This window comes from Taeniopygia guttata, chromosome 7 (assembly GCF_048771995.1).
Source record: "Taeniopygia guttata chromosome 7, bTaeGut7.mat, whole genome shotgun sequence".
Taxonomy (NCBI): Eukaryota; Metazoa; Chordata; class Aves; order Passeriformes; family Estrildidae; genus Taeniopygia; species Taeniopygia guttata.
In genome coordinates, this window is record NC_133032.1 from 38227817 (window position 1) to 38247263 (window position 19447).

General features: G+C 50.2%; 1 protein-coding gene across 10 annotated transcripts in view; it reads left to right on the forward strand.

The window, feature by feature from the left end:
- The window catches only part of FMNL2 (formin like 2), a 113869-nt gene that overhangs the window by 46370 nt on the left and 48052 nt on the right, over positions 1-19447 (forward strand). For all 10 annotated transcript variants that reach the window (XM_072931775.1, XM_072931777.1, XM_072931774.1 and 7 more), the window contains exon 2: positions 18961-19044. In XM_072931775.1, the coding sequence (XP_072787876.1) occupies positions 18961-19044 (84 nt within the window). The remainder of the gene's footprint in view (positions 1-18960; positions 19045-19447) is intronic.

Below are 19447 nucleotides of genomic sequence, written 5' to 3' on the forward strand. Positions count from 1 at the left end.
CCTGGGGCTCCTGGAGGATTCCTGGGGCTCCTGGAGGATTCCTGGGGCTCCTGGAGGATTCCTGGGGCTCCTGGAGGATTCCTGGGGTTCCTGCTGCTCCCCAGAGCTGCTGCTTCTTTCAGGGCACATCAGCTCATTCCAAGTCTTGAGCATTCCCTGCCCTGTGCCCAGGGATGACTTCTCCTTCCCATGGGTGCTGAGATGGGAGCTCTGCACATCCAGGCAGGATCTCCTGAGCTCTTCCTGCTGGATTCCACCCTTCCAAGGAGCCTGATTAATGCAAGGGGTTAATTATGAGCCAAGTGCTGTTTCAGTGACCCATTTCCCAGCTGGAACAGTCCCAGCCTCTCTCCTCGTTCCCCTCTGGATGCTCTGGCAGCTCTTGTGTGGATTTGTGTTCGTCCCTGTGGATGTGTTGTTCAGGTGACTTTGAGCCTGAGGTTTTGGGCTGAATTCCTGGAATTCTGTGTAGAATTGGAAAGGCAGGGAGTTCTGACCGTGCTGTGGCAGGATGGGCTGTGCTGCTGGGATCAGGCTGGGTTAGATTCAATGACCTTAGAGGTCTCTTTCCTCCTATAAATGATTCCATATTCCATGATTTTATGGGGATTTGAGCTGCTGCCCTTTGCCCCTGTCCTTGTTACACCCCCATCCTCATCAGCACATCCATCCATCCTACTGAGCTCAGCTGGCAGTATCCTGGAATCCCTTGTGAGAATCACTTTCCACTGTTTCACTCAAATTGAAGGATTTGTTTCGCCTTAAACTGTGAGGAATTCCTGGAATAACCCATGAGGAGTTCCTGGAATAAATCCTTGTCCACCAAATCCACCTTGTACCTTAGAAATAGAACATAAATGCTGTTCAAATACAGAGTATCAGCTCAGATTCCCCAGATAGCTGCTGGAAGTCTGGGAAGAGGCCGTGTCCAGGTCCTGCCCTAATTCCACAATTGTTATTTGTGCCAAGTTGGTTTTGATGCCACGTCATTTCCAAGGAAATTTCAATGGAAGCCCATGGAAAGCAGCTTTCTGCTTTGCTGCCTTTGCTGTCACCTGTCCCTCCTGGGCTCTCCTCTCCATCTGTTGAGGTGACATTTGAAGTGAAGGTGTTGTGAGGCTGTTCCTTGCATTTTTCTGGAACACAGGCATTGAAGAGGGAATTGCAGGAGTGCCTTTGTCTTACATGATTTAAAAGGCTAAAATACAGCTGGAGAAGCAAATGGGATTATGGAAAAGGATTGAGCTCTTGGAGTTTTGACCCTGGCACAGGCCTTACTGTCCAAAGGAAATGGGAAGATGTGTTTATAAAATTGGTGTTTGTGTGAGGTTTGGGTTGAGGGGTTTGGTTTGGTTTCCTCACCCTGTGCCAGCTCAGAGTGGGCACCTGTTTTGGTAGGAAAACCACCAGAATTGGGCATCCCGGAGGAAATGAGGACTGTAAATCAGGATTTTCCCTGCTGGGAATGGTGTGTGGCTGGGTGCTCCTCACTGCTGTCACCCGTGTCACCCTGGCAGGAAGGTGTGGAGCTCCCACTGCTTCCCTTCCTGCAGAGGGAATGATCCCAGCCTTGTCAGCCCTCCTGGAACACAGACATCACACTCCAGCGCTGTTTCCCACCCTCATTAGTGACAGAAAGGGACACTAATTAGCTGTGCTGTGCCCAGCGTGGCTCTGGCTGTCTGTTCCCAGGAGCAGAGCCAGGTTCCCTTCATGGCACTGTGGGAATGGCCGGGATCTGTGTCCTCCCTGCCCTGGGGATCCCAAATTCCCCCATCCCCATTCCCCTCAGCACTGCAGGGGCCTGGCTGCTGGAGGAATTTCCCTTCCCACTTCAAACCAGAGCTGGAAGGACCCAGAGGATGGTGGATCCAACCCCTGGTCCTGCACACACACCCCACCAGTCCCACCCTGGGCATCCCTGAGAGCCTTGTCCAAGTTGGGAATGTGGCATTCCCTGGGGATCAGGGCCATCCCTCTGCCTGGACACCGTGCAGGAGCTACATTTTAAGGAGCTAAATTTTGCCAAATCCCAGCCCAAATCTTCCAATTTGGTCCTTCCCTATGGAGCTGTGCGGCTGCCCCGGGGGTGCTGCTGTCTCCCAGTGCCTGATCAAAGGCAGAATTCCAGCCTGGAAGTGTGAAATCCTGTTTGTGGGGCTGTGCTGGGGGGTCCCTGCTGCCAGAGTCACCTTGAGTGCGGTGACAGAAGGTTGAGCATCTGTTCCAAAGGGGCAGCATTAGGAGCAGTTGGTTGCAGCCTTGGTAATGTTGGGATTTACAATCTTCCCATCATCTCTGGTGCCTGTTGAGCTGGAGAAGACATTCCCACAGGCAGCTGAGGAGTTGGAGCTTTTTGGAAGGATGGATCTGGCCCGTGCCCGCCGGCTCCCATTGGGAATGGGGGTGCTGGTGGCACCCTGAGATTGGAGCATCACCTCAGGGGATCTGTGCTGCTGGAACTCCATCCAAGAGCTCCATTGGCGTGAGAAATATTTGGATTTGTCCTGGAGCAGCTGCTCCACTGGCTGTGCCATCACTCCCCTCTCCTCTGGGATGTTGGTGTCACTGCTCCGTGCTGGTGGCAGCTGGGGGGTACAGCCAGACCCACAACTCTCCTTTGCTGTGGGGCTCTCTTTTCATCTTTGAGCCCCAAAAATGAACCCACCAGTCATGCTGGCCATCCCAGGAAGGGCAGGTGAGGCTGGGAGGGGAGAATTCAACAGAGTCCCCAGATTGGCGCTACGTCACGTCGTGTGGGACCCAAAATTTAGGTCTTGTGGGAACGCTTCCAGCAGGGCTTCTAAACACCCTCACTGGGTTCTGGAGGTGCAGGAGCCACGGGCTGGTGTTGTGTGGAAGCCCTGGAGCTGAGGCATGGCACAGCAGCCCCAGGAACACCCAGCTGCCAGGCAGGGATCGTCCCCCCGTGGGCTGGGACGAGTTTTGGCAGTGGGACCTGTGCCGAGGCTTGGAGAGGGAGCTGATCCCTCACACCCCATCCAGGGAGTGTGGCTGAGCTCACTCAGGAGAATTTGGCTGTTTTTTTGGCATTCCTTCAGCCACGGAAGCGGGGACCTGTGATAGCATCTCGGAGTTCTTGCAGATAAGGATAATGAAGTGTGGGGCTGATAAGGAAGTGCCATTGCTGGGAAGAACATTTCTGCTTTGCCAACTCCAGCTAAAGGTAAAAGCTATTTATGATCTGCAGCACAAAGCTTCCTCAGCTCCATCTGCCCTGTGCTGTGGGATTGCTGCTGCTCCTCCCATCACCAGTGAGATTCCCTGGAATCCCCCACAGGCTGAGTTATTCCCAGCAGCTTGCTCAGGGCTGGATCCCATTTGCCCTCCGAGGATGGAGCTGCCTGTGCCAGACTTGGATCATACTTAGTGGATAAAAGGATTTTTTGGTTTGTTTTTGTACCGTTTCAAGTGGAATTTGAGGTATTCCAGCCTGGCCCAGGCTGGGAGCTGGTTGTTCCTGGTGCCAGGCTGGGATTAATCCTGCTGCTCATCCCGGTCATGTGCCAGCCAGGGCTCCTTTTCATTCCGTGCCACGCTCTGCCTGGGAGCCCAGGAGCTCTTTAACCCACTTCCCATTCCAGCTCCTGGCGTGGGAAGCCGAGGAGAGCCAGGGCTCCTTTTCCAAAGCTCTCTTCACGTCAGCACTTCCAAAATCCCGGAGTTTCACTCGTGGGTGACACCCTTGCACACAGCTGCCACATGCCACAGGCACCTGCCCCCAGGGGAAGGACCTGGGGGCTAAAATATTCCCAGGAAAGCCTCTTTATAAATAGTTTTTGGCTGTTTCTGTCGTCAAGCCTGAATCTGTTCAGTTCCTGATTGTGCTGACAGCCAGCCCAGCTCCTTCTGCCTGGGATCTGCACCTGACAGTCCTTGGATGTTCACTGATGACTGAATCCAGCTTCCTTCTCCAGAACCATCCTGACAGTCAGATGAATTCAGCCAGGAATTAGGGACAGTTGTGCCTTAGGGAACCTGAGGAAGAGCAGGTGTGTGGAATAATTTCCCCATTTTTGTGCCATCAGCACCGTAGCTGGAGTGCTCTGGGCTGGGTGATCCATCACAGGTTGGATTCAGTGGTCTTGGAGGTCTATTCCAACCTCTGTGATTCCATGATTTCATGATTTTGGCAGCACCCTGGGTGTGCTCCTGGCAGGAGATACCAATTCAAAGGGAAATTTTATGAAATCCAAGTTTTTCCTGGTTACAGGCTTCCTGCAGCAGGAAAATCACGAGGTGGATGTCTGGGAGGGTGAGCAGGTGAAGTGTGTCTGACATGAAAAGATGAAATTAGAAACATATTTGTGGATAAACAAAGGGAATTTAAACATCTGTTGCCATCAGGTGAGAAATCCTGTGGGATTCAGTTGTAAGGATGGGATGACAGGAGCTGGAAAGAAATTCTTCTCCTCTCTCTTCTCTTCTCTTCTCTTCTCTTCTCTTCTCTTCTCTTCTCTTCTCTTCTCTTCTCTTCTCTTCTCTTCTCTTCTCTTCTCTTCTCTTCTCTTCTCTTCTCTTCTCTTCTCTTTTTCCCCTTTTTCCCTTTTTCCCTTTTTCCCTTTTTCCCTTTTTCCCTTTTTCCCTTTTTCCCTTTTTCCCTTTTTCCCTTTTTCCCTTTTTCCCTTTTTCCCTTTTTCCCTTTTTCCCCTTTTCCCCTTTTCCCCTTTTCCCCTTTTCCCCTTTTCCCCTTTTCCCCTTTTTTCCTTTTTTTTCCCTTTTTCCCTTTTCCCCTTTTCCCCTTTTCCCCTTTTTCCCTTTCCCCTTCTTTTCCTGAGTTTAGGTGCCTTTCCACAAATTTGGGATTCATCTTCTCACAGAGATTAAGAATAGCATCCAGAACTGCCTCAGGAATGGGAGCCCAGCCAGCACAGCCACAGATTTATTTGGAAAAAGTAACCTAGTAGGGATTTTATGGGCGAGTTCAAACATTTATTAGTCTAGCACCTACCTTTGGGACTGGTTTTGGGATGGCCACAGTAAAAGTGCTTAAGGAATAAGCAAAGTGATCCCTCAGGAGGAAGCTCCAAAGTGGGATATGTCTCTCTCCCCTCAGTCTTTTTCTCCAGCAAACCGAGTGCCCTCAGCTGCTGCTTGTATGGCCCCTCCAGGGAAACTCAAGGAAAAAAAGGATAAACCACCTGAGATGCAGGGAGACTCAGGGAAATAGGGAAGCAACCCCTCCCAGATCCAGGGAAATAGGAGAGAAGGGAACTAAACCCATCCATGTCCACAGAAACTCAATGAAATAAAGAACCCCCGCCCCCAGATCCAGAAAATAAAAGGGAAGGGGGATAAACCCCCTCAAATCCAGGAAAACTCAAGGGAAAAAAGGGATAAACCCCCCCACATCAATGAAACTTAAGGCAAGTGGGGATAAACCCCCCCTAGATCCAGGATAAGTTGAGGAAATAAGGTTTAAACCCCCCTAGATCCAAGGAAACTCAAAGAAATAAGGTTTAAACCTCCCTAGATCCAGGGAAACTCAAAGAAATAAGGTTTAAACCCCCCTAGATCCAGGGAAACTCAAAGAAATAAGGTTTAAACCCCCCTGGATCTATGGAAACTCAAAGAAATAAGGTTTAAACACCCCAGATCTATGGAAACTGAAAGAAATAAGGTTTAAACCCCCCTGGATCTCTGGAAACTGAAAGAAATAAGGTTTAAACCCCCCAGATCCAGGGAAACTCAAAGAAATAAGGTTTAAACCCCCCTGGATCTATGGAAACTCTAAGAAATAAGGTTTAAACCTCCCTAGATCCAGGGAAACTCAAAGAAATAAGGTTTAAACCCCCCCTAGATCCAAGGAAACTCAAAGAAATAAGGTTTAAACCCCCCAGATCCAGGGAAACTCAAAGAAATAAGGTTTAAACCCCCTTAGATCCAGAGAAACTCAACGAAATAAGGTTTAAACCCCCTTAGATCCAGGGAAACTCAAAGAAATAAGGTTTAAACACCCCCAGTCTCAGGGAAACTCAAGGAAAATAGAGTTACCCATCCTGAGATCCATGGAAATCCAATGAAAGCGGGGATAAACTGCATTCCCTGAAATCCTGGTGCCTCAATCTTGGCAAATCCGTGGAGCCTTGAACACGTCAGAAAAAATATTTCAGAAAGGTGCCGTGAAATTTGTGTCCGGTGAAGCAGCGAAAACCAGGGCTGGTGTCTGGAAATGCGGGATTTTAGTCACTTAAAATCACTCACACAATGCCCACGTGTGTGTGAGACACGTTTTTAGGGATTTATTGCCAGCCCAGGTGATTTATTGCCAGACAATGTCAGGGAGCCTTGGGGACAGTGACACCGGAGCACTGGACACAGCAGCCCTGCTGCAGGAATTATTGCTCTTTAGGGCTGGAAAATCAGAGGATTTGGGTTTATTTTGGCTTCCTTGCACCTCCTCTGCCGGGCTGGAGTGGTGCCTGCAGTAGTGAGACCTGTAAATATTTCCAGTATAAATCCAAGTTTGTAACTTGCTCTGAAAAATTACCTTGGGGTTGAGGCTTGGTGTGTGAGAGCCTCTTCTGGTGTTTACATTTTTAGGTGTAATAGACTTCCAAATAAATTGCTTTCCCTGTTCAGCAAGTACTTGAGTGCAGCAAAGAGGGATGTAAATAATTTGCTTTTTTTTTAAGGAGTTCTTTTGATTTATCTGCTCCCTCTGGGCAGCGTGAGGGGAGTGCAGAGACCTGGGTTGGCTGGAGGATGTTGGGAAGGGAGAGAGCTCAGGGAAAATTAAAAAATTAAAAATAGGCTCCAATCCTGAGCATCTGAGCGAGTTCCTGGCTGCCTCCAAAGCAGCAGTTTTGTCTGGGACGTGGTTTTCCAAGCTGGGCTCGTGCTGACATTCACTGGAGACAGAAAACCTGGGACCAGGCCCCAGGCCAGGCTTTTTATCCCTGACTTCATTTATTTTTCTTGGTTTATCTGACCCTTAATATTATTCAAATGAAGGTTTTGTTCCTAGAGCAGCATCCATCAGGGTTTCCTGTCCTGAGACTAAACCGTGCCGGCCCCGTGGGTTGGATTTGCTCCTGGATTTTATTGGTGCCCCTTTCAGCACATCCCTGTGGTTTATTCTGGCTTTGGGGGGATGTTTTCCATCTGGCTGTGTGGGGATGGGGGCAGGATTTTGCCACGTGGGGGCTTTTCGTGGGCGCTGCAGTTGGAATCTCAGTTGGTGTTGGCGTGAGAAACTCACTTGGAATAAATTCCACGGATTTCTGTCCATATGTCAGGAGAGTGTTTGTGGGCACAGGTTGTCCAGAGAAGCTGTGGCATCCCTGGCAGTGCCCAAAGCCAGGTTGGACGGGGCTGGAGCAGCCTGGGACAGTGGGAGGTGTCCCTGCCATGGCAGGGGTGGATGGGATGGGCTTTGAGGTCCTTCCCAATCCAAGCCTCTCTGGAATTCCATCATTTCTGATGGGAAAATACATGTTATCTTTAAAACAGGAGGTATGTTGGATAATTTGGGATCATCAACTGCCTTAAACATTACAGTGAGGTGACGTTGAAGTGTTTTGATGTGAATTTTATCCAGCTTTTCCTGAATGAGGTTGACTTGGCTGACGTCCCTGATCGGCTCATCCCTTTGGAGGGGAAGTGAGGGATCCTCCATGTGAGGGGAGCTCGGAGGGGTTTTGCTCCACCCACCCTCTGAAAATCCCTTCTCATCCTCAGGAATCTCCCAGAAATCACAGAATCCCAGGCTGGTTTGGGATGGAATATTAAATCCCATCCCATTCCACCCTGCCACGAGCAGGGACACCTTCCACTATCCCAGGGCACTCCAACCCGGCCTTGGACACTTCCAGGGATCCTGGGGCAGCCACATCTTTTCTGGGAATCTGTGCCCAGGCCTTCCCACCCTCACAGGGAGGAATTCCTTCCCAAAATGCCATCCAGCTGTGGTGCAGTGGGGTGTGCACAGCTGCCAGTCGGAGCTGCTGCTCGGAATTTTCCTTTTCCTCCTGAGCAGCTGGTGGATGAGCAGCAGTGCAGTCCCACAGGTGAGACATGCTCCACTCCCAGAGGGTTTGTAGGGAACAGCATGAAGGGATGGGATCTTCTGACTCACAGCAAAGCTGCTTTTTTAATGGAATGTGGGGAGAAGTTCAGAGAAAAACCGAAATCCCTTGGTGTTTTTGGGATAATTGTAGGGATGCTTGGACCTCGTTGCTCTCTGTGCTGCTGTGAGGCAGCACAGGAGTGGGAAAGATGTAAAAATCGCTGAGAACCCCTTTTGTGTGTGTTTCCCAGCATTTCTGTGCCCTGCAGCTCCCAGCTCTCGGGGCTGCCCCATGGATGGAATCGTGGGCACTGCCCACCATCTGTGCAATTTGGAATACGCATCTGGGTTCTTTGGGAGCCACTTTCTCTGACATTTCACTGAAAGGGCTTTAATTTTGGATTTTGTGGTTTGCCTTATCAGCAATGAGCGATTTAATAAAGCCACGGGACGGGCTCAGAGCTCGGAGTGAGTCAGGCCTGGCTTGGCCTTTGGAGCGTTCCTACCATGGAGTTCTTTCCCAGTGGTGAATTAATGAGGTTTCAGCTTTCCCATTAAGCTGAGTCTGGATTTTTGAGAGGAACAAGCAGCTCTGTGGTCACTGCAGCCCTCGGTCCCCAAAACCTACCAAAGTTCCCTCAGAGGGGTTGGAGACATCGTGGCTCTGCCAGTGAGGAGAAGAGGTTTAGGATCAGAGAATCAGAGACTCCTCAAGGTTGGAAAAGCTCTCCAAGATGTCCAATCCAACCATTCCCCAAGTGCCACATCCTCATGGCTTTAAATTCCTCCAGGAATGGGGATTCAATCCCCTGGCCTGGCCACCCTTTCCATGAGGAAATTGTCCCTCAAGTCCCATCTGTCCCACCACTCAGGATTGTCACTGCTTCCATCCCCACAATGCCTGGATTGGCCTCTGGGGAGAGCTGGGAAGGAAATGCTAATTGATGATAAATATGCAAATAGCAGTGCTGATCAAGGGCAGCAGCTGGACACGGAAGGGCTCAGAAAAGTCATGGAAAACCACAGGGATGGCAAAACTGAGGAATCTGAGCGTCTGCCTTGCACGTGGGCATCGTCCATCGTAGCCCTGTGGGGGCCAAATTTGTCACTTCTATTTTCTTAGCCTTTAATCAGAAATCTAACATCTCATTCAAGTACTTTTTACTGCACAGTGAAATATCAAAACTGGGTCTATCTTGAAAAACCAGTTAAAATACTGTTTGTAATAAGTACAGTTCTTAATTAATTAATATTCAAATTTTTATTCACATACCTTTTCAAGCCAGTAGGGAGATGTTAAAAATGTAGAGGATCCAAAATTTTCTCGTGCATAGGGTGATGGATATGGGTGTGGTAAATTTAGTCCCAAAGTAAAGAATAAATGGTTGAGTAAAGTTAACAGCTTCTTCCTTTATCCAATTTACAGCTTTATCAGTATTCTGCCAATCTGTTTCCATTACTCTGATCTGCTTCCTATGGCCTGTAACTTTCACCATGGGTCTTCCTTCTTGTCAGAGCAGGAATTTAACATCCCCACCTCTCCAGGGCAGGCTCCATCAGCATTCCAGGTTGTCCATGAACACCCAGGAGGTGATGGTGTCCCAAGGAATATTCCCCCTTCCTTCCCTTCCACAAGATTCCTGGATGTTCACTCCTCCCTCACCAGCTGAGGAACCACAGGTTGTGTTGTCACCACACTTTTCCACATCCCAGCTTTCCCCTTCCAAAGGTGAAATGGATATTCCTGGGTGATCACACAGAGATGCACGTGGGGAATCCTGGATCCGGAATTCAAGAGTTTGATTTGATTTTTTTTCCCCAATCATTCCCCAAGGATGAGCTCCACACGCCCTCAGCAAGTCCCTCCACGCTGTGGGAGCTTCTCCAGCTCTTCCCTACGGATCTGGGGCATCTTTAGGAGGAGAAAGGCCTGGTGCAGGCAGAGCATTGGTATTTTTAGATCAAAGACAAGTTAAATTAAAAAAAAAAACAGGAGAGGAGAAGGAGGATTAGAACAATAAGCACATTTAATTTTAGCTTAGCTTGGATCCCTCATAAAGTCAGGGAACTTGGAGTTCGCTTCAGTTGCCTCTGGCTTTCCTAAATAAACACACCAGAGTAGGGCTGGGAAGTTAAGTAGCACAGAAAATTGCAAAAAAAGTTGCATTTTAATATTCTAGGAGAATATTAAGGGCTGTTTTACAGGCCAGGCCCTGGAATTAAATTTTAATGCTGTGATAAAATCCCGAGGTTGTTTTGGTAGGCAGCTCCTGGAGCTACACAGAGACTTTTTCTGCAGAAGGGGTCACAGTCAGGGCAGGGTGAGGAACCTTCTCCAGCCATGGCAAGTGGGCAGGGTTTGGGGCCAGGACCTGCTTCTTACGGAATTTTGTAATTTCTTCTGGAATTTTTGTCTGGAGAAGAGCAGGCACAGGGGGACACTCACTGATCTCTACAGCTCATGGACAGGAGGTGAAATGAGGTGGGCTTGGGGTCTTCTGCCATGTCCCAAGGGAAGACACGACAGGAAATTGCACTAGGGGAGGTTCAGGTTAAATATTGGGAATTTTTTTTTCCCTGCAAGAGCAGTCAGGCATTGGAATGAGCTGCCCAAGGGTGTGGTGGTGTCACCATCTCTGGGAGAGTTCAGGAGGTCTCTGGATGTGGCTTAGGACGTGGTTTAGGGATGGTTTAGGGTTGATGGACTCGATGATCTTCAAGGTCTCTTCCCACCTGGATGATTGTGGAATTTTGGGAGTGATCTGCTCAATGTGTGTTCCACCTGGGAAGTGTGTTAGGATGAAGAATCACGGAATCACTGAGGTTGGAAAAGCCCTCTGGGATCATCAGATCCAACCATTCCTCCAGCACTGCCAAGGCCACTGCCAGCCCCTGTCCCCAGGTGCCACATGCACCCCTGAATGCTGTACCCAGATGGTGCAGACCTGTAGTAAAGCCCAGGTTAGAGGTGATTTAGTGAATGCTGTACCCAGATGGTGCAGACCTGTAGTAAACCCCAGCTTAGAGGTGATTTAGTGAGTGGGGTGAGGCAGGAGGTCCCACTGGGGACTCTTGATGGCTCCAGGCCACCACCAAACAGCCCCTTGGTTGTGCCAGGAGAGGATGAGAGTTGGGAAGTTGGAGTTGTCCTGCTCCAGCCTCGAAGGATGAGCACAAAGGTTTTGCTCCTGCCTGGGCATCCTCCTCGTTCTAAACTGGTTCCTTTTCACAGCAGCTAAATTTAGGGCTTGTGAGGGAACATTTCCACCCTCAGCCATCACATCTCCGACAGCCAAGGGTGACGATGTCACATGAACCCATCTGAACTGATTTATGTTGCTTTTCATTCTCTTTTTAATCGTTTTGGAATTTGGTTGCTCTTGGATGCTGGTCACTGGGAGGATGTGGGCAGCTCAGTGCCAGGAAGGAAAGTTGGATCCATCTGGAGCTGGGATTTGGTTCTCAGGCTCCCTCCAGCCAGGGAAGGGCTGCTCTGCCTCAGGAGGTGGGAGCTATGGACTTGCCTTACCAGCCAGTTTGGGGTCTGCTTTGTAAGAACTCACTGGATATTAATAAAAGTTAAAAATACTTTAAACAGCCCTGAGTGAAATGGAGGAAAAATCAGGAGTGCAGTCAGATAAACCCTGCAGAGCTGCAGGCAAAGTTCTCTGCTGAACCTCAGCAACTGGGAAGTGTGACAAATGGGCTGGAGAATAAACTCGGATTGGGAAGTTCCAGGTGAGGTTGGGGAGTCCTTGAAGCCTGGAGTAAGAGCAGAGCTTTGATGTGGGTGTGTAAATCCCAGTCACGAGGACCAGGACTTGTTTGAAGTGTTTTGAAGCCCTGATCTTTTTCCTAAGTGCTTTTCCTAAGTGTGGCTTCTGGGAAGCCAGAAACGATCCAGGTTTGCTTTTCCATCTCTCTGGGAGCAGTGGAAGGTGGGAGTAATCCCAGTCAGAGGGAGGACAGGAGGAGAATTCCAGCTGGGAATTAATTCTCAGGAGTTTGAGTTACTGTGCAGTGTCTGATGGAGGAGGAGAGGGAATTCCCTTCACCCTCTCCTGCCACATCAGGGTGTGTCCTGCCAGATGAGGTTTTCCTGGGGTGCCTTTATTCCTTTTGAGGTCAGCAGTGCTTTTATGGAAGTGGGGAGTTTAACTCTTTGCTGGGATGGTTTTTAATGGATGGTTTTTAATGTCCCTTCCTGCAGCGCTGGCGTTGGTCGGACTCACCTTCTCTTCCCTTGCCAGGCTCTGCTTTCCTGCCCTTTTCCATCCCCATCCTGCATTTTAGGGCTTCATGAGCTCCTACTGACACATCCAGGGCCGTTCATGGGAACAAATGGATCAGGAGGACTCTGTGCTCGTTCCCAGCACAATTAATGTCAGGATTCATTAATGAAAGGGATGCGGACTTGAAGATGATGTGATCAATAATAGCAGCAGCCTGATGCTATTCATTAGCAGTGCTATTAATTAGCAATGCTCATGCTTTTGAGTCAGTTGAGTTGTTCCTGTGCTGGTTTTCCAAAACGTTGGGCCTTTTAATCCTGAGGGAAACGAGGAGTGAGTTGGAAAAAGCACAGCTCAGTCATTCCAGCACTGGCACTGGCGTTGGTGCTGGTGTGACCTGGGCAAGGTGGCCCCTGGAGGCATCTGCTGGTGCTTCCCTTTCCAGCTGGGTGCTTCATCCTGCTCTGGGGATGGATTTGGGCATTTTCCCTGGATAATGCTGGCTGCAGGAGCCCCAAGGCCTGGGGCCACCACGTGTGGCCACCAGCAGCTCCCTCAGTGCCCATTTTCCATGGAAAGGGACGGCAGGACAACCCCAAGGGACATCTCTGAGCCCAAGGACAAAGCCAGGCCATGCTGGTGGTGCCCAAATCCTGCAGATCAGTCCAAAAATGAGATTTTTAGTGTTGAAACTGGAGGCTCCGCCAGTTTGGACAGAGCTGGGCTTTGTTTCCTAGGTTAAAAATCCATAAATTTCCTTGTTGCGCTCCGGTTTTATTTTTAACTCTTCAGCAATTGAATATTTTGGAGGTCTGCTTGTACTCCCCCCAGTTTTCCATCTGCTGCTGTGCTTAATTTAAGGCCCAGCTTTATCCAGCAAAGCAAAGGAAGGGGAAGCTTACCTAGCTGGTTTGGCACGTCGCAGCAGACGTGCAGAACTTTGGAATTCGGGGGGGAACAGCGGAGCCAGGATGGGTTTCCAGGAGCCCCTGCAGCCAGCAGGAGCTGTGCAGGAGGCTCCAGCTGTGGCTGCTCCAGCTGGGAGGTGTTGCTGAGCCCTGGGAAGCTCAGGACCTGCCAGAGCTCAGCTTTCCCCCTCCCAGACCTGGGAGAACCCTGAGGTCATGGAAATTGTCAGAACCCCGGCCCAGTTCAGGGGTTCCGTGTGCTGGAAAAGTCTCTCCTCCCACCCGTGCTTCTAAAGAAACACTCAGCAGTCTCTGTTGTTTGGTCTCAAGGCAGTTTATTGCAAATTATCTAAAAGATTTTCTTCTGGGGCTGCTGTGGTTTGCTCACAGCTCAGGCAGAGGCACACACACACCCTGACATCTTTTTTGACTCTTTTCTTTTCTCCCATTGCTGAGGGCTGCTGCTATCTTTTATATGGTATATCACGTGTTAAATGTTTATCATTTTTCCCCAATACCTATATTAAATGGTGCTTTTCTACCTTTTATATGGCACATTACGTGTTACATGTTTACAGTTTTTCCCCAATGCCCATTACCTATATTAAATGGTGCTTTTCTATCTTTTATATGGTACATTACGTGTTACATGGTTACAGTTTTCCCCAATGCCTATTACCTATATTAAATGGTGCTTTTCTATCTTATCTATGGTACATTACGTGTTACATGTTTACAGCTTTTCCCCAGTGCCCATTACCTATATTAAATGGTGCCTTTCTATTTTATATATGGTACATTACGTGTTACATGGGTACAGTTTGTCCCAATGCCCATTACCCATATTAAATGGTGCTTTTCTATCTTATATATGGTACATTACGTGTTACATGGGTACAGTTTTTCCCCAGTGCCCATTACCTATATTAAATGGTGCCTTTCTACTCCAAACCAATCTGTGAGTGCCAACATCACCAAGAACATGGAGGTAAGGAAGGAGAAAGAGGGAGGACAGGACAGGCCCAAATCCCTCCATCTTAAACCCTCTGACCCCCATGTACAAAACCAAACCCCCTGTACAGCACTCAAAAATTCTTCCCTCTACTTTATAACTACTTCTACTCTAATATCTAAACTTTTGTGACTTCTTGTTCTTCCTGCAAGGTTGGTAACTCATTCCATGGCTCAAACCCAAAATCACAGCTGTTTCCAGCTGCCTGCCAGGGTCTCAAATGCTTCTGACCTGGGCCTGGAACCTCCAAAAAATGTCTGAGGGACATTTTGAGTTCCGACAGAAAATTGGAAGTGAGGAAGGTGGGACTGATCTCCCGAGGCTGGGGGAGAAGCTGCAGAGCTCACCTGGGCTCGGCCAGGGGGGCAAAATAACCTGGCCAAAAGCTTCAGCTGCAGTTCCCACTGACAGAAAAGGGTTTCTGGGATCCAGTTAAAGGTGCAGCTCCTCCTGAGCTGCTCCAATCTGCTCTGCTGGCAAAGGGTCTCCAGCTGCACAAGTGGGTGGTGGCACAGGGGACACTGGCAGGAGTTTGGATTGGTTTAGGGAGGGAACAGTTCTGCTCTCAGAAGCCTCCAAAGCTCTAATTGGGAAAAGATGGAAAGGGAAACCACAGGACATAGACCTGTCATTAACTAAAGAACACTGGGATGTGTGAAGCCCAGGGTTGTAAGAGCTGAAAGTGGCCAGGAGATGTTGGTGAGTCATTCCAGGGATCCACAGGGAATAAGAAATCCAGACAACCCAAGTGTCTGGTTGGGTGTGACTCCAGCAAAGCTCCTGGAGCCAGCTCAGTACTCTGCCTTGGCTCCTGCTGCTGCTGTGGCTGGATTAGGGACCTGGGAGCAGTGCTCTTGCATTTCAGGAGCCACCTGGGGTAGTGCCATGCAGGGATGGAAAAACAAAACAACATAAACCTACTGCTTCCCATGGAGGTAAAAATATTGTGGTTTAGGATTCCATTTTCTCAAGCTACGTCAGGGAAGGTTCAGGTTGGATATTAGGAAAAAAAAATTTCACCAAAAGAATAATAAAGTATTGGGATTGTCTTCCCAGGGAGGTGGCAGGATCACCATCTCTGGGTGTGTTTAAAAAAACACTTGGTGCTATAGCCTAGCTGAGGTGTCAGGGCACAGATGATCTTAGGGGTCTCTTCCAACCTCGTTATTCTGGGATTCTGTTTGGAATTGTAAATGCAGGTGAACCCAGTGGGAAGAAATGCTGATGTCTGACTCAGTTCAGAAGGCTGAATGATTTATTATAACTCTACTATAATACATTAATATACTATTTAAATAGATACTAAAACTACAAACCTACTTTTTCTAACTACCAAATCTAACTCACAACTCCTGACCCTCTCTGAGAGTCCAGCCCCAGTGGGTTGGATTTGCCATCAGCTCAAACAATCCTCACCAGAATCCAACCCATCAGTCACCCCAGGGAAACAATTCTCCAAACACATTCCACATGGGAAAACAAGGAGCAGAAACAGAAATTGTTTTCTCTTTCTTTCCTCTGTGAAAAATCCTGCAAGATGCCACAGCCACATGCAGGTAAATAATGTGGTTCTTTCCTTCCCAGTTCCCTCCAGCAGAGCTCAAACCAGGACTGGAGGGACTGTGGGGTTCCCCCTGCTCCTGCCCATACCACGGTGACACTTTAAATCCCTTTTTGGGAATAAATAGCTGCAGTTCACCCTTAGCTTGTACACAGGGAGCTAAACCAGGGTGTGCAGAGAGGATTTTCCCTGGGGGAGAGAGCAGGGAGGCCTGGAGTGAGCTGGAGTGGTTGTGTGGAGCAAAGCCAAATCCTTCTGCTGCAGACTGAGCTGGGTGGCTTTGTCTGGCAGGGAGATGATGCTGGGGAGATGATGCTGCTGGCTCTTGTTTCCTCTCCTGCAGGCTCTCAGCCCTGCCATGGGGAGGTTTCCAGGCAGGTTTCCTGCCCTGCTGCCAGCCAGGGTGCCTAAGCTGATTAAAGGAGATCAGAGCTCGACAAGGGCTGCAGTGCAGGTAAACAGCCGAGTTTTTCCTCCAGCTGGGAGCCAGTGGAGCTGTGAAATATGGCTCAGGAGGAAGGAATGGCGCTGGAAGAGCCCTCAGGAAAAATACCAAGAAGTGCATGAAATGATAAGCGGGGCTGATAAGGTGCCTGGTGAGAGACTGAGAGGAGAAGCAAGCACAGATACCATCAGAGCCTGTAAATGCTGTCAACATGACAGCAGGGATGAGCAGGAGAAAGAGTCATTGTTAATCTGATGGAAAACAAGCTCTGGGAGGAGCAGCCATGGGAGCAGGAGGTGTGGAGGGGATCCCCAGGAGCAGGAACACTCCAAAACCCTCAGCTGTCCCTCATTCCCAAGGCTGGCCTGGCTGCCCTGGTGCCCATTGTGTGGTCAGCACTGCATCCCCTGGCACAGAACCACCCTTGGCACCTGTGATCCTGCCAGGAGCTCCCTTAAATTCTGATTTTCCAGGTGCCAGGGAGGTGTCCTGGTGGGCTGATCCCCACAGGTGCTGCTTGCCCACATCCTTCCTCTTCCCTTCCTTGGGATGGGGTTTGTGCAAGGAAACAGAGGGAAGAGGATGGGTCTGGGATGGTTCCAGGGACCCCCTGCTGGAATAAATCTGGTGGCTGTGTGTCACATGGCTGGGGAAGGTGCTCTTGGAGCGGGATTCCAGTCCAAAACTCTGATTTATTGATTCCTGATTTATTGTTGTGTCCTGTGCCACTGGGACCAGCCAGATCTTCCTCACTGGGAACGGACTGCCAGAGGTCCCCAGGGGTTAACTGGGTTAACTGGGGCCAGTCTGGGAATTCCAGCTGGAGCCCAGGAGCTGCTGGAGCCCAAGAAGTGCTCAGCAGATTCTCCACCCACCACTTGGCCTTGCTGTGCTCGGCCAGGCTGATTGGGATCCTGCCCAGACCTGGTGTTAGCAGAGCTCTCCAGGTGCTCCTGGGTCCCCTCCAGGTGCTCCTGGGTCCCCTCCAGGTGCTCCTGGGTTCCATCCAGATGTTCCTGGGTCCCCTCCAGGTGTTTCTGGGTCCCCTCCAGGTGTTTCTGGGTCCCCTCCAGGTGCTTTTGGGTCCCCTCCAGGTGTTTCTGGGTCCCATCCAGGTCTGGGTCCCATCCAGGTGTTCCCGGGTCCCATCCAGGTGTTCCCGGGTCCCCTCCAGGTGTTCCTGGGTTCCATCCAGGTGTTCCTGGGTCCCATCCAGGTGTTTCTGGGTCCCATCCAGGTGTTTCTAGGTCCCATCCAGGTGTTTTTGGGTCCCATCCACGCTTCCTGGGTTCTCCAGGAGCACAGGCAGGACAGTTGTGCTGCACATTCTGGGACAGGGCTCTTGGGAAAGCCGCCCTTCCCAGAGCTGTCCTGGAAGGAGAGCTCACATCAAAGGAGGCAGGAGCGATAGGGATCAAATAATTGCTGCCTCTCCCCTTCCTTTACTCCTGTCACTCACGGTCTGGGGTTGTTGTTTCTGGGGGCTGGGCAGTCCAATCCTGACTCCAGGATCTGTGTCATCCAGATAAGGTGGAGTGTGGTGATTTTCCAGCCTGGGTAGCTGCTGGAGGGAAATGAGTGGCATTTCACTGGGAGAGGACTGTCCTGCAGCCCCAGCTGCAGTGGGGGGTGTTTCCCTTGGGAATGTGCTCAGGGGAAGGGAGTGGGACCTGGCTGGGGCACAGAGTGGCTCCTGTGCTGTGGCAGCTCTGTCCTGTCTGCTGGAAGGGACAGAATCCAAAACCAGGTTGGATTGGAAGGGACCTTAAAGCTCATCCCATGGGCAGGGACACTTCCTCCATCCCAGGCTGCTCCAGCCCCAGTGTCCAGCCTGGCCTTGGACCCTTCCAGGGATCCAGGGACAGCCACAGCTGCTCTGGGAAGCTCTGCCAGGACCTTCCCACCCTGACAGGTGTTGGAATCTGTGGGTATTGATGATTCCCAGATTGAAAAACTCTCTGTCTGTCAGCCCCGCTGCCAAAGAAGAAATCATAAATAATCTGTGCTGTTTCAAGGTTGTTTATTCTGTTTATCTCTAACATGTTCTGCTGCCCTGCCGCAGCTCTGTCCTGCAGGGCAGCGTGTGGGGCTCTGCCTCAGTGGGATGGTACAAACATTAAATACCACAAACTACCTGTGCTGGATTTACAATAACATGCCAATATCTGTCACCTACGTTGGACAGTGTGTCCCCAGCCTGAACCAACAGAAAAATGCCAACACCACAGTGAAACATGGAGGGCATGAAGAAGGAGAAAAAGGACAAGGCACACCCAATTTCCTCCATCTTGTCCCCTCTGAACCCCTAATCTAGAATCCTAAAATTTTACTTTTGCACCCATGCCACACTTAATTATTACTTATATCAAACACTGAGAGCTTGTAATTCATCCTGTAAGATTGAAAACTCTTTTCCATGGTCAGAGATCACAGCCAGTGTCTCTGGGGGCTCTGTCCAGGGGGGTTCCTGACCCCTGCCAGGGTCCCAGAGGGAAGCTCTGGATTCCCACAGACAGGGAATATTTTTTTCCTAAAAACGCAGGAACTGGAGCTCAGGGCTGTCCCTCAGTCGCTCACCTGGTGTGTCCCAGCTCTGCCCTTGGGTGCCCCGTGATTCACTGGCGCTTTTGGGGCCAAACCCACCACGGGGAGGGAACGTTCCTGAGCAGCTCTGGCAGCAGGAATTCAGAGGGAACAATTCCAGCAGAGCAGCCACGCTGCCTTTCTTGCTGCAGCTGTGGTGGATCCCTCACAGTGTTCTGTCTCTCCACAGAACGCCATGAACCTGCCCCCCGACAAGGCCCGGCTCCTGCGGCAGTACGACAACGAGAAGAAGTGGGAGCTCATCTGTGACCAGGTGAGAGCTTTTGGGGGATGTCTCCTCCCAGCTGCTCCATCCACAGCATCCCTGGGCTGGGCAGGACCCTGCAGGTCCCAGGAGCTTCAGGGACCCGTTCCTCCCTTGTTGTGCTGCTGGAGGTGTGGCAGTGATGGCTGAGGCCACCCCAGCCCATCCTGGGCTTCTGTCACTCCCTGCTTTGTGTCCTGGGTGTTTCCCCGTGTCCCAGAAGCTGTTTGCTCCCAGCCTGGAGGTGCCAGCTCCCACAGGGATATTCCCTTTCCCCGCTGGTGTTTCCATCCTGGATTCCCTCTGGCTGCTGGGAGCTGCTGGTTTTGCCCTGCACGGCTCAGCCTGACCTCAGAGTCTTGGAAACGAGAACAAATGAGCAAATGAATAAATTATCAAATAAACAAATGAT